This window comes from Sander vitreus, chromosome 1 (assembly GCF_031162955.1).
Source record: "Sander vitreus isolate 19-12246 chromosome 1, sanVit1, whole genome shotgun sequence".
Lineage (NCBI taxonomy): Eukaryota > Metazoa > Chordata > Actinopteri > Perciformes > Percidae > Sander > Sander vitreus.
The window spans coordinates 22,603,170-22,617,468 of NC_135855.1; the positions used below are offsets into that span (position 1 = coordinate 22,603,170).

At 39.5% G+C, this 14,299-nt stretch overlaps 2 protein-coding genes across 6 annotated transcripts; one reads left to right on the plus strand and one right to left on the minus strand.

Moving 5' to 3' along the window:
• The first annotated feature begins 81 nt into the window (after nt 1-81).
• Nucleotides 82-10,649, plus strand: btbd10b (BTB (POZ) domain containing 10b). Of its 5 annotated transcripts, XM_078248384.1 has the most exons (9): nt 275-367; nt 789-936; nt 4,008-4,201; nt 5,150-5,465; nt 5,661-5,763; nt 7,945-8,065; nt 8,367-8,564; nt 8,663-8,773; nt 9,619-10,649. In XM_078248384.1, exons 3-9 carry the CDS (start codon nt 4,051-4,053, stop codon nt 9,945-9,947), a joined length of 1,329 nt encoding a protein of 442 aa, XP_078104510.1. In that variant the 5' UTR covers nt 275-367; nt 789-936; nt 4,008-4,050; the 3' UTR covers nt 9,948-10,649. The 5 variants fall into 5 exon arrangements, with proteins under 5 accessions (XP_078104527.1, XP_078104501.1, XP_078104510.1 ...); XM_078248401.1 differs by lacking the exon at nt 789-936 and having other exon boundaries at nt 82-288; nt 4,005-4,201; XM_078248375.1 differs by lacking the exon at nt 789-936 and having other exon boundaries at nt 82-288.
• Nucleotides 10,650-11,192: 543 nt separating this feature from the next.
• On the minus strand, nt 11,193-14,064 carry bmal1b (basic helix-loop-helix ARNT like 1b). The gene is given in 8 exon segments (XM_078258595.1): nt 11,193-11,303; nt 11,305-11,345; nt 11,601-11,706; nt 11,880-11,994; nt 11,996-12,124; nt 12,253-12,338; nt 12,340-12,383; nt 13,956-14,064. Coding segments are annotated over 8 exon segments (741 nt in total).
• Nucleotides 14,065-14,299: the final 235 nt, after the last annotated feature.

Below are 14,299 nucleotides of genomic sequence, written 5' to 3' on the forward strand. Positions count from 1 at the left end.
AGGTAGTTTATGTGCTTAGGCTACATTTTCAAGTGGACAAAAAAGAAAATATCGCCCACACGCAACATCTCGCGAGAACTCAACAATCGATTCCTTTTTAGGAAATAGTAAAACTACCAGCTGTTGAAAACAAATCGAACACATTCAAGCAGTTTCATTTTCAAATCCAATTCACTTTCCAGCCAGAGCTACAGTAATGTAATTAGCAAGTTTATCGACAGCTAACCTAGCTAGCTTTGAGTGCGTCAGTACGTCAAGCCAACGATCGTCACGTCGGACGTCAGCCTGGTGAGTGTTTTGAAGGGAGATGGCTGGTTAGCTGGTAAAAGATTGGGATTACACTACAACGGAAAACGTAACCAACTAGGTAGCTATTCTTTATATTTTTTGCCATGTCTGCCTAGAATATAACAGCCTTTATGCCAGTACTGTTGGGACAAGTCCACTAGCCACACAGCTGTCCCAGAATATTATGTTTATAGTGTTGTATCGTACCGCTAGCAACGCCAGCTAATGTTAGCTAGCTAGCTAGGTATGCTAACGCAGCAAACTAGCTAGCTAGCTAGCTAATCTAGGCTGACTCAGCCTGACAGCAACGTTGACCAGATTTGGTTCTGAGATGGGTAAAACTCATCTGACCATTTAACGACAACCGCGTCGCCCAGCTTCGTTTACAATCAAATCGACAGCACTGACAAACTATTTTGTTAGCTGACAGCTGCTAGCCCGTGGTTTGTAAGGAGCTGATCAGTGGATCGAACTGACTTGTTGATTTCGCCATCAACTAGATTATGAACGTTGAAAGATCCAGACCATACTCCCCCCTGTTCGGGTAATGGAAGCACGTCTGCAGTCATATGACAGTAACTCCAGTGACACCGAAAACTGGGAACGAAACGCAACAAGCCGACCTCGCAAACTCTGCAAGCATTCGAGGTGAGCCATCTGAAAATTCCCAGACCCCCGTGGAAGAGTTCATGGCAGCATATTTGTGTCACTCACTGTTAAGAGACAGGACTGATGCTGGATTAAATTAGTCACACATTTGTATCTTGAAATGTGAATTAATAATCTGGGATATCGTGGCATTCAAGTAAAACTGATTAGGTATTAATCATAGATATTTCAAATATATCAGATTATAAGCATACAGTATCTGTGTATCAGGTTATTTATCTGTATGTTGTACACGACTCCTATAATATATCCTATGTCTTCTGGTGCTTTTACATTCTTTTTGCACTTCACTCTGTGTGTACTTCCTTCTGTAACTGTAATTACACGGTTTGATTACACACTACTTGTGTGATCTAAAGCTGAGGCATCTCTGATACAGTATTTGTTTTGTGTTAGATAAGACATCAAAGGTGATAGCAACACAACTTAGCTGCATTCTAAGTCTGTGTGTCACATTCTTATCACAAGCTTACAGAATGTGGTAGGTCTGGTTGTTGCATGCGTTTTAAGGCCCTTGTGTAAGCTTGTAGAAGTGGTAATGTTTTACACTCCCTTAACTGTGAAAATAGTTGTGTGTAAACCAGATCATGAAGATAAACTGTGTGAAAACCCTGTTAAAGTTTAAAGGAGAATTCCGGTCGATTTCAACACGTAGCTCTGTTGTTTGTAAAGTTGGAGTGCTGTCAGTAGCGAGAAAAACGAAAACAATCGGTGTTGCCTACACTGTGTTATCCTCCTGCTACAGTTTGCACCCAGGAGGCTGAAACAGGGCAAGTTTTAAAGCCTCTTAACATGTTCGAAATGTCATTACAAGTGCCTACCCATGTGAAGTGATTCCTTCCAAGTGAACACAGTGAATCTGACTGCCCTAGATGTGAAAGAAATGCATAAACGTTGTGCTACTTCAGCTCTGTTTAGTTCCGGTTGAGACAGCAAGACTAGTGCTTCGGGACCGTCTACAAACTACAAAACCGAAAAGAGATACAAAAATATTTTCAAAAATAGGCATATGCTTATTTATTAAAAGTAAGTGCTGTAGTACAACTAGCAGGAGACAAGTTCTAATTGAGGTAAGTTTGGATACACTACTTTATTTAATCATTATACATTAACTTAACGTTCACTGTACCGTCTACGGTACACCTTGTGGCTGTGGCGTCGCTGTAACCTCCACTCATAAACGTTTTTATAACTTTAAAGCATTAAATCTCCAAAATATACAGCCATGCGACACACCAATTGAAAGCTTAGACTCTCAGGATTCCATTAAGACCACACACATAGCATAAGATGATTTATAGCAGTTATGCAACTGCTACAAAGTTATAGAAAATAAAACAATACAGCGTAAACAGCACAGCCCGTGTCTGGTGCATCCATACCTTTTTTCTTGTCCCTTTAGCCACTGCAGGGTTTTTTGCCCAAAACTTTTTTTTCTTAAATCCCCAAGAGTCCAAGGAAATGGAATATCCAAGCCATTATATCCAAAACGAGCTGTTCGCCTCACAATCTTGACGTTTCTGGCCGAATCACAACGGAAAATCGCTAAACTGTTTTTCATTTCCGTATCTGTATTGCTTCCTTGCGTCTCTTCTGAGGCTCCTACCAACTTGATGTGGGCGTCACTGTATTCTCTGACTTCTTAGGTTTCCATAGAGACCTGGTATAAGCCAATCGGTGCAGGTTTGCCTGTGATACACCAATGGAAAGCTGAAGAGTCCTCTGACGCGATGTGAGCCCACGTGCAAACGATCGACATTTGCTCGGACCAGTTAGATTTAAATGCTATAAGACCCGTCTACATTTTTAGCCAATGAGCAGACAAGTCGATGGAGACCAAATGTGCCATTGAAATTTTAATCCTGTAATGGCTGGAGCTGTGTCAAAGCAAAAACAGGGCCTCCTATAAGCATATGGCACCCTGTGCAATGTATAATTACTTATTTCTATATATTTATGTATATAGTTATTTCAAGTATATGTATGATTGATGTGGGTGTGTTTGTGTATTTGAGAAGTGGTTTTTTTTTGTACTTTATTGGCTTTTTTCTTTGCACTTTTCAAATGGAAATCAGAAAAACGCACAGACATATATGTAGAAAAAAAAGTCATATAAAATCCATTTTTGAGTCTTTTGGCTTCTGGATTTTTTTCTGTAGTAAGCTGAGACATGTGGCTATGCCATTGTGTTGTCTGTAACTCACTAGATGTGTTTACAGCAGTGTATTTTAATAATTTTACAGATGTATGACTTGGATGGAAATAAAAACCCTCCATTCTAGCCTCTGTAACTCTATGTCAGTAAGGTCTAGAATCACCCTGACACTGGTACAGAGTGTTTCCTTTCCAATGATACCAGGCACATCGCTGAGTGTCAAAGTATATGGGAGCTGTACCACTTTTAATTTGGTTTAGACCAAAAAGCTTGAAAATGCAGCCGTTTGTTAAGAGGTTAATACATATTTTTGTTGTAGCTCTTTTCGGTGTTGTAGTTTGTAGATGGTCCTAAGTCTTGCTGTCTCAACACCGGAACTAAACGGAGCTGAATTAGCAACACTTTTATGCGTTTCTTTCACATCTACGGCAGTCAGATTCACTGTGTTCACTCGGAAGGAATCACTTCACATGGGTAGGCACTTGTAATGACATTTGAACATGTTAAGAGGCTAAAAGCACGTTTAAAACTTCCCCTGTTTCAGCCTCCTGGGTGCAAACTGTAGCAGGAAGATAACACAGTCTAGGCAACACCGATTGTTTTCGTTTTTCTCGCTACTGACAGCACTCCAACTTTACAAACAACAGAGCTACGTGTTGAAATCGACCGGAATTCTCCTTTAAGGGAAACCTATCCCATGTTCTGGCAGATGTGTTGTTGTTTATCATACTTTGTCAACAAGTGCACGGAAGTCGTGTGCACAACATCTGTAAAGCTCTTGAGTCTATCTACCAGAAATGGGTGTGCCTGTCTGTCATAATATGAAATAAAAACATCTTCTGGGTGAAAAAGAACGAGAGAAGAATGTTAAGTATGCTTTTGTTTTGAAAAGCAGCAGTCAGGCCTGAGCATCTCAAGAGGAGGCAGAACAGAGGAAGATGAGCATGCATGGTGCCAGTGGAGGCTGTGACCGCTCACGTGACCGCCGCCGTTCCAGCGATCGCTCCAGGGACTCCTCACACGAGAGAGAAGGCCAGCTCACCCCCTGCATTCGCAACGTCACCTCACCCACCCGCCAACACAACAGTGGTGAGTGTGCATGGAAAGAATAGAGGGCTTATGTGGATATCATGTTAGAGGTTCACAGCTCTTGGCAGCTACTGTTGAGAACAGCTGACTGCATTTATTAACCTGCAGCTCAGACATGATTTATATCTCTAATGTTTCTGGCTGTGAATGGATCAAGTTAGCAGTATTACACCTGTTTGTGTTTTAGACCAAGACTGATTGTAGTCTGATTGCTTGTATACAAGTAGAGCTGCACAATTAATCGCTTTGTGGTGCTGCAGAGATGTCCCGGCCAACAGATTGTATCCTACAGACTAAAAAAAAAATCTTTGTTTGCTACAGATCCTCGCAAAAATCACACTATAATTTTTTTTTCTTTTTTTTTTAAATGTCAATGAAAATGAGAATAATGATACAAAAATGATCAATCCCTCCAATGTCGTGAATCATATCGCAATTGCAATATCAGTCAAAATAATCACAATTAGAATTTTTCCTCATATCGTGCAGCTCTAGATACAAGACACATGTTCTGAGTTGGGTCCATTTTAGTCTGGTTGTTTTAGATCAGATATTACTAGCAGTGGACCACTACTGAAATGCATGCCAAAGGCTCGATGGTGTTTTAAGCCCCCACCGTCGACTTCAAGGCAGCGCTGCGACCGTCGACTTCAAGGCACCTAACCCTAACCCTAGTGCCTTCCATGCAGCACTGCCTGGAAGATGACGTTGGGGGCTTAAAACACCAAACACCATGCCAAAGATGGTCACAAATCTGATTTCTCAAGAATGCATAAATAAGAATTGAACAAATACTAAAACATTCCAATCAAGCTGCAAAATGGTAGAAAATGTATGTCAATAATTAAGTTGTTAAATGTTTCTGATGGGATCTTTGCTTGGTTTGTGTCTTTAGTTAAAAGGGAAAATATTCCTTTGTTACTCATTGTTCTGCCTGTCTGTGTGTAGACCGTGAACGAGATGGTGGCCCATCATCGAGGCCCAGTAGCCCACGGCCTCAGAGAGTCTCTCCCAGCGGCTCCAGCAGCAGCGGGGTGGTGAGCAGTCGCAACAGCAGCCTGTCAAGTATTGAAGGCACCTTCAAGAGCTTGGGAGTTGGAGACATGGTTTTTGTCTATGAGAATCCCAAGGAGGGAGCAGCAGGTGCCACTGTGGGAAACCGAAACATTCGGACCTCAGAAAGAGTCACTCTAATCGTTGACAACACACGCTTTGTAGTAGATCCTTCCATCTTCACTGCACAACCCAATACCATGTTGGGCAGGTAGAGTATACTTTGACCGTCATTATTATCTGTCATTATTTATTATTGCCACAATAACTGAAAGTATTTTACTAATCAGCAGCAATGTATGTACTCAATGTATATGCATATAAATGTAGACATAAAAATGCTATGGACATTTTGGATTTCCATTGTCTGTAGTTCAGAAAATAAACCACTCTGTCTTGATTTTAGAATGTTTGGATCTGGAAGAGAACATAATTTCACACGACCCAACGAGAAGGGAGAGTACGAGGTGGCTGAGGGCATTAGCTCAACCGTTTTCCGAGCAATTCTGGTCAGTCTCTCTCTAACATTTTCTCTATTTCAATGATGTATCAATGATGCTAGACTAAAAATTAGAAACACCTCACACTATAACACAATACAGTTCAACAGCACCACAAACTACAGCCTTCAAAAAAAACAATAAAACTAAAGCTACACCTCTCTAAGATAGTGTCAACAAAAACTGAACATTATATGATGTCAGATGATATCATGAAGGTGGGATTTATAGCAGGGCTGTTGTACGTTGCCTGCATGACATTAAACTAGGTGCATCTCAGAAACTTGCGACTGATTGTATATGTTCAAACTATTATCAGACTAATTGCAGGAAAGTTAGATTTACTTTGTGATACAGTGAGGCTACATTTGCATCGCTACGTTTTGGTTTTTAAGCTGAGTTTTGAGCCAAAAGCGATCTCCGTGCACACAAGTGTTTTTAGCTCCAGCAGAAGAACTAACCTTGTTTAAACTAACAAGCCCAAACCACATATCTCATGAACATTCTCGTATACTGGGCATGCACGTGCCAGGGTAAACGGGAGGCAGCATGTATACTCCTCCCGTTGCTGGTAGTTGTCATGGTAACGTTAGTAGCTTAGTCTCAGACAACAAGATGTCATGACCGATAAGACCCAATTAGGTGGCGAAACATTGGCGTCAGTGTTGGTGTTTCCAAAGGTCTCCGTTTGCGGCCGTTGAGACTGCAACGCAACCCCGGAGATTCCAAACCAAAACTTTTAAAATTTCTCCGGTTTAGGGGCTCTGAAACGCCAGAGACAGGTCAGACAGGTCTTGTCTGTAAACGTAGCAATAGCTATTTGTTTTTAAACCAAAACGTAGCAATGTAAATGTAGCCTGAGTGAGTGACATACTTACTACTGGAAAAGATGCTTCTGGTGACTTCTTAGGAAAGATGAGATAGATGATGATTAGATAGGTAGGACTTTGTTGTCAGATTCCTCTGAAATTTGTCTTGCATCACAGACCAACTCTATTTGACATTCATAAAGGGAAAAAAATACATTAAACTATAGTACAATATGACAAATAGACAGCTGCACGCATTTGATTTAATTGCTTGACAGTTAGTATCACGCATACATACAACATATTAACAGTCATAAAGCAACTAACACGTACATCTCATTTCCTGGCTAACTGCATGTTGCCCTCGGCCTAGTCAGAACCCATCTTGATACAGTTTGACCGATTTGAGTATAAATGAGTTCAGTAACCTGTAAAGTCTAACTTGTGGAGCTCTAAATTCAGATGGCAAAATGCTTTGGAAAAGTAAGATGCTGTTACAGAAGTTTCGAAACCAGATCATTTATATCATAATATGTCTTTTTTATATATATATATATATATATATATATATATATATATATATATATATATATATATATATATATATATATATAGTTTGCAATAGATTATCAGTGTGTTTTCTTGCAAGATTTTGTTGTGGCTCACAGAAAAAATTGCTCAACAGTTTAATGGCATTAGGCCGGCCGTTCACGGTGCTTCAGCCGCTGGTGAAAGATAAACTCAAAATAACAAAAAGTAGTAGGCTACAATACAACGATGCAACAATGGAACTTAAGTTTCACTCTCGGTTTCCGGTGGAGATATTAACATCTGTGCACTGCAGAGAGTGAAATAAAACGGTGAAGTTGTGAGGTGGTAGTAAATGTAGTGTCCACGAATAAATGCTGCAGTTCATCAATACCAACATTTAAAGCTGAGGTTCATAATTGTCCTGGGGTGAAGCCTAGGTCTTGTCTGTTTAACAAAGTAACATTAATTAGAGAATAACACTTTGGATGAGTACTCTAGAACAGTAACTTGTTTAAAATAGCATGATTCCTTGTCCTCAATCATTTGTCTGAAATGTAATCTTTACCATGTCATGTGATATGCTACTTCAGTTTACCACAAACAAATATTACTGGGACCACTACAGATGAACACTTAATATCTACTGTATATTCACATCATAGACACCACTGCTGACTATCCCTGTAACAATGTGGCCATGCCATATTCTAGGTTTTGGGTTACCTGGTCTTGTTTATTGAAAGCTTGTGTTTAGGTTTGATTCTTTTATGTGTATTTCATATTATGAGTTAATGGATTAACACAGTGTTTAAAATGGCTGCCTTCTATGTGATTTCTGTCTAATTGACAGGATTACTACAAATCTGGGATAATCCGCTGTCCTGATGGAATCTCCATCCCGGAGTTGCGGGAGGCGTGTGACTATCTATGCATCTCCTTTGACTACAGCACCATCAAATGCAGAGACCTTAGTGAGTATTTTCTCTGGGGGACTGAAGCTGTTAGTGTTAACCATTAACGGTGGCAGTTTGAGTCAGCTTTAAGAGACACAGCATGGCTGCCCTTTTTAGTTGTCTCATTCACCGTCTACAGTCTTACAAAAAAGGTGCAACATGACAAATGTATTCTATCATCTATTCTATCTATCAGGTAGCAAGGTTTTTATTAATGGCCTCTAAGGGTTTAGACAAGTTTAACCCATGGCGGAGAGTTCTGAGAGCCAGTTTGAATTGGGTAACACTTTCTAACCAATACAATCTCCTTTATTATCAGGTGCCCTGATGCATGAGCTGTCTAATGATGGAGCTCGGCGGCAATTTGAGTTTTACCTGGAGGAAATGGTTCTGCCTTTGATGGTTGCCAGTGCCCAGAGCGGAGAGAGGGAATGTCACATTGTAGTCCTTACTGATGATGATGTGGTTGACTGGGACGAAGAATATCCACCACAAATGGGAGAAGAGTATTCACAGAGTGAGTACACACTAATACAAAAGACAGACACAGGTCTGCACATATACAGAAGACAGATATGTGATTAAGAAATGTTGTTTTGGTTCTTCTCTTTGCAGTCATCTACAGCACAAAACTGTACAGATTTTTCAAGTATATTGAGAACCGAGATGTTGCCAAATCAGTTTTAAAGGAGAGAGGATTAAAGAAAATAAGACTGGGCATTGAAGGTAAGTTGAACTCTCTAATGGTAAAACGTGATGATTTAAATCTGCTTCATCTAGCCAATTTGTAAAGATCAGTTAAGGGAAACAAGGTTAAAGTGTCCAAAGTTATGACCTGGTTAAAAAGTGAATTTTCTTTGGTTTGGGGTTGGATGTGTTTGTCTACTGGATACCAGAACAGTATCTTGTCTTATCTGGGTATTTTTTCCCGACTTGAAACTAGATCCAAAATAAATCTAGCCTTCAAAACCCAACCCTGGTCGAGGTGGATATATATATATATATATATATATATGTATATATATATATATATATATATATATATATATATATATATATATATATATATATATATATTATTCTAAGCACTGAAACATTATTACCTTATTATTATTTACCTCCTGGTTGATTGGCGCTTGTAAAAAAGTATAGGTTAGGGGCAGAATCGCAATGGAATGAATGAGGAGATTTAATTTGATTGTTCTTTATGAATTGGTGACTTCCCTGTCTCTTAATTGTATTCATGCTTATTCATTTCATTTGTGTTTTTCTTATCATTCTGACTTGGGTAGCTTACGGTGTCTGGATAGGCTGTGGCTCCCTCTGTTGGGATGTAGTTGATGTGCTGGTTGTGTAGTATTTGTAGTAGTTTGAGATTGCCTGAAAAACACGCTGAAGAAGGGCGTCTTGCCCGAAACGTCCGTGTGGCAATAAAAAGTATTAATTGGAGTGCTGTCCAAATTACCTGTATATATGATTGGCTCTAGTCCCATCATTTTGGTGTTATTGTATTCTAGGTGAACAAGACTAGGAAAAACTGATCTAATAATTGTCCACACTGTCTTTGGCAGGCTACCCTACATATAAAGAGAAAGTCAAAAAACGACCAGGAGGTCGTCCAGAGGTAATTTACAACTATGTCCAGAGGCCCTTTATCCGCATGTCCTGGGAGAAGGAAGAGGGTAAAAGCCGCCATGTGGACTTCCAGTGTGTCAAGTCCAAGTCCATCACTAACCTGGCAGCAGCAGCAGCAGACATCCCCCAGGACCAGCTGGTGATGCACCCTGGCCCTCAAGTGGATGAACTGGACATCCTACCTAATCACCCACCTAGTGCAAATCACTACAGCAACAACTACAGCAACGAGCCTGACCCTGATGCACCTTCACCTGCTGTCTGAGGACACACCGGTCCTCTTTCAATGCCTCTGCCCCTCTCCTATTCCTCTAGTCCTTCTCCCAGCATGCTGCAGCAAGGAGCGCCAGGGGCACCATAACCATATTGCCTTGACACCTCCATTGCAGCCTTAGAGCCTCAAGAACCTGGTTGACTGTAGAAAAAGGAACACGAGGGACTTAAGACTGTTGAAAGGAAGAGTTAACTATTATTTTTGTTTTTGTTTTTTACTTGACCAAAGGAATTTATTTTTCTGTTTGAAAAAAAAAATCTGTAAAACACTTATTATTAACATTATTATTTACAATGTTATTGTACCTTAACTTGATGGGTTTGGCTGAGCACTCTTGTGGTGTCACTGTTTTCTCACAGGGTTTTATTTCACTGATAATATTGATTTTGATTCTCTTGGGTGGCCTAACTACTAAACATAGTTTGGGGAAAATGTGATTTTCTGGTCATGGAGAAAATCAGTTATCACCGCATAATGTCATGATCTCCAGTTGAACTCCTCTCAGATGTCTTTTAATCTTGTAATTGGGTATGTAGTCATTGGCTGGATCTGATAGGTGATGTTATGCTCCTCCCACAGCCAGGATATTAAGCAGAGCACAGGCTGTTGTGGTCAGAATTTTTTTTTGTGCAAAGCTTGAAATTGTTGTTAAAAAATAAAACGTAAAATCATCAAATAAATACATCAAAATAACATTATTGTATATTCAATCCTTAATTGTAAAACCTGTTAATAGTTTAGGACCTGTCAAAGGAGTGTTCATGCTAATGTGATGAATAAGAAGGGAAGTGAGTGAACAGTCTAGTAGTCTAGACATCTTACACAGAATGGATCACAAGCAGGCTTGGGGAGCAACGGATTACATGGAACGTTATCATGTAATTAGGATACAAAAAAAAGGTACAGAAAACAAATAATCATAGTATCAGATTACCAATACATTTCATAAAAATGTATACATACATTAATGGTCCCCTAAGGAGGAAGGTCAAGTACAACTGCACAGAGCTGCCAGCATGGCTGTAGAGTCTTACTCTTGGTAAACTACAATATCTGCAAAAATAACACACAAAATAATAAAACTAAATAATCCCATGTTATTTATGTTATTCCCAATCTAATAAGGCTTAATAAAATATATTACACTAAATATAACACCAGAAACCGCAAATATAGAAAGAATGTCATACAACAGGAAGGTACAACATGTTATAAACCAGAAAAGGTAAGTTTTACTTACACTACTACAGTATTGGTAGAGACAATGTACTCCACTTCTTTGGTCCAAGGCTTCTTCAAACCGAACCAGCGGCGTCTCAGTGTGATGAATGAGCCATCTTTGATTTTTTAACCTGTAGCAGTTTGTATTGATCTTCTCTCTTTGCAGCACTTACAATGGACATGGACAGTGGGGGACAATCACAGGTAATGGATGAAGTGTCCAGAGGTAAGATGAACTACAACATTATTTTCACCCATTGCAGCAAAGCACTGTAATTCCACCAGAGCAGATCAGACTGCCATACATTAATCACTGTAATCACTGTACATGGACAGCAGTCCTTGTTTTTGAGAGAGCCTTGTGTACTGTACATGTGAGCAATAACAGTTATTCAAGTGTTGTCCCTTCTGTAAGATGCATACCTTGCCTGTGACATTCTGCTAAATGAGCAATATCATCTTCATTAAAGTATTTGTAAAATGTAGTTCCCAGCAGCTCTTGAGATAAATAACCAAAATGGCAGAGCCCCTTTAAAAGATAGAAAAGAGTATTATTTACTTTATTGTCTTTCAATATATGTTAGTGATGTTGGATAATTTAACGATTAGGAAGTGAAATCCAAGCATTACTATCTGAAGCATGATTGATAAGAGGTGTGTAGGCATCACATAAACATTAAAAGTCAGACTTTCTGGTAAAACCTACCTTTGATCTACAAAGACAAACTTCCTGTCAATGGTATGACGTGGAACAAACTCCACAGGCTTGACCTTGCTGGGATTCTGCGGCGGCTGAGAAACCGTGTGAGGATGCAACAGCCACCAGACAGCCCAAGATACATCCATCATTGTCCAGCTCATTATTTTCATCCAGATTTACCTCAGTGGGGGGCCAACTATATAAGTTGCCAGTGCTGTGAATGGTGCAGAAGCCTTTACAATCTGCTGTGGATAGAGAAAAATTGTTCAGGTGTATTCTAAAATGATAAGCAACACTGATGTGTGAGCATGAGACTTGATAAATCGACAGAACACAAAATATTGGTTCAATGGATACTGTGGGCACTAAGCATAATTCTTTTTCTAGCAGCTGGAGAAAAAATCTTCCATGTTTCGGTTGCACTTCATCCTGCAGAAAAATGAGCGTCTCATCCCAAAACAGTCATAAAGAACTTGGATTGATATCTGTCTTCACGAAAAGACCACCTGGAAATACATTTTTTTTTTTTTTTAAATGTAACAGTGGAACTAGATAATAGAGATGCACCGATTGACCGGAATTGGCCGATTTTCACGTCATCGGCCATGACCGGCGACCTGCCGGTCAGACTGACATATGCCGATTTTATGCTGGTCAAATGCACTCAGGCGCCGCATGATTTACATCGCGCAACATCACACGTGCACATGCAGGGTTTTCGCGGTATGCATGTAGCAGCGGCACACTGCCGCTCCATCAGCTGTTTATGGAATGTCATAAAGTCGTAATTATACACGGCTCGAACAGTCAGCCGCTCTCTCTCCCCTCCGAGGCTGAAAAACTGGAACATGAAAACCACACTCACGCGGGTCCCATGAAATATGGGGGCTACAGTTTATCGGAAAATAGAGCTGGGCACACTGACTTTGATGAGTGTATCAGACCCCAGATGAGACAAGAAGCTAACGTTAGCAAACGCTGTGTGGTCCCTCTGCCTCTGACGCCCCGCTGGCCACTGTAGGAGACAACAAAAAAAGAGACGCTGTATTCCTCCGACATGCTGTATTAACATTACTGTTTAAAACGCTTTCCAGGTTAGTGGGGGTGCATACCGCTTAAAACCAACATTAAAAACATAGTATAATTTAAAGAGTTTAGTTTTGTTGTTAAACTGTGTGTAAAATGAGCGGTGACGTTGAATCATCTGTTTCAGGTAATGGCACTCTAGGGTAGCCTACCGTCTATTTGCTGGATTGTTCCGAGGTAACCATGGGTAGCTAACGTTAGCAGATAACCCTGTTGACAGCAATGGTAGTGTTCACATTTATGCACAATGACACATAAAGCAAACTTGCTAAAAAAGGAACTACACGCTGTTTAGGTAACGTTACTGTTGACGTTCAAACAGGCCTGTGTGTGTGTTTTGAGAAATATCTTTATACTGCATTAAGGCTATATTTATTTTATTTTTATTTGTTATTTTTATATTATTTTATTGCCATTACCTGTTTTCCCTGTTTTCATACATACAGAAGTTTAGTTTGCTAAATATATCACATTTGTTTAGTTGGATATTAGATGTGAAAAGAAGGAAATGGTTCTTCCATAACATTGCACTTTAGATGTGTGTTAATTTCCCACACCAGGAGTAATTTATATAGTTGTATTTTATAGCAATCAATTATCTATTTAAATGTTCTATGCAAAATGTAACATTTTCTATTAAAGAAAAGATAGAAAATAAATATTTGTGTGTGCTGTAAAGTGGTTAGAAAAAATGAAATCGGAATCGGCTAAAATCGGTATCAGCTGGCCTAACTCAAAGAAAATCGGAAATCGGAATCGGCCTAGAAAGTTGTAATCGGTGCATCTCTACTAGATAACAGTGTAATTTATTGTACTATAGTACATAAAATACATACCTACTAGTACCAAAATATAGGCATAGGGGAAAATACTTTAGATTTTGAATTTAAGGTAAATAATGATGTAAGTTGTTTGGATGAATTATCCTGCGTTTGTTTGCATAAATATTAAATGAAATTATCTAAGGTGCTCTTGCTATTATTGTGGATTTCTTTTTGCATTGGTGAGTCCTTCTTGTGGTGCGGTTATTGCTGAGGATATCTGCTCCTTGACTGTGGAAATGTCTTTAGGATGCAGGTAATCAAACAGGCTCTGACCCATCAGGTCATTCTCGAGACAAACCAATTGTTGAGGCCATATTACACAAACAGTATCCACAGTATGCCATTCAGTCTCAAAAAATACACTTAGTAAAGTCAAATGTCTAGCACACTGAAGTAAGATTACTGTCATTTAAAATGACAGAACAAATGAACAGCACCTACCAGGCTATATGATCTTGTATACTGATTCATAAACAAACAATGTTTTCCCTAGATCGCAGTCAACAACAAAC

Excerpts from the sequence above, each read along its gene's own strand:
- btbd10b (XM_078248401.1), top strand. The coding sequence starts at position 4,051 with ATGAGCATGCATGGTGCCAGTGGAGGCTGTGACCGCTCACGTGACCGC. Across the intron at positions 5,466-5,660 it reads CCCAATACCATGTTGGGCAG|AATGTTTGGATCTGGAAGAG; the intron begins GTAGAGTATACT and ends TCTTGATTTTAG. Across the intron at positions 5,764-7,944 it reads CCGTTTTCCGAGCAATTCTG|GATTACTACAAATCTGGGAT; the intron begins GTCAGTCTCTCT and ends TCTAATTGACAG.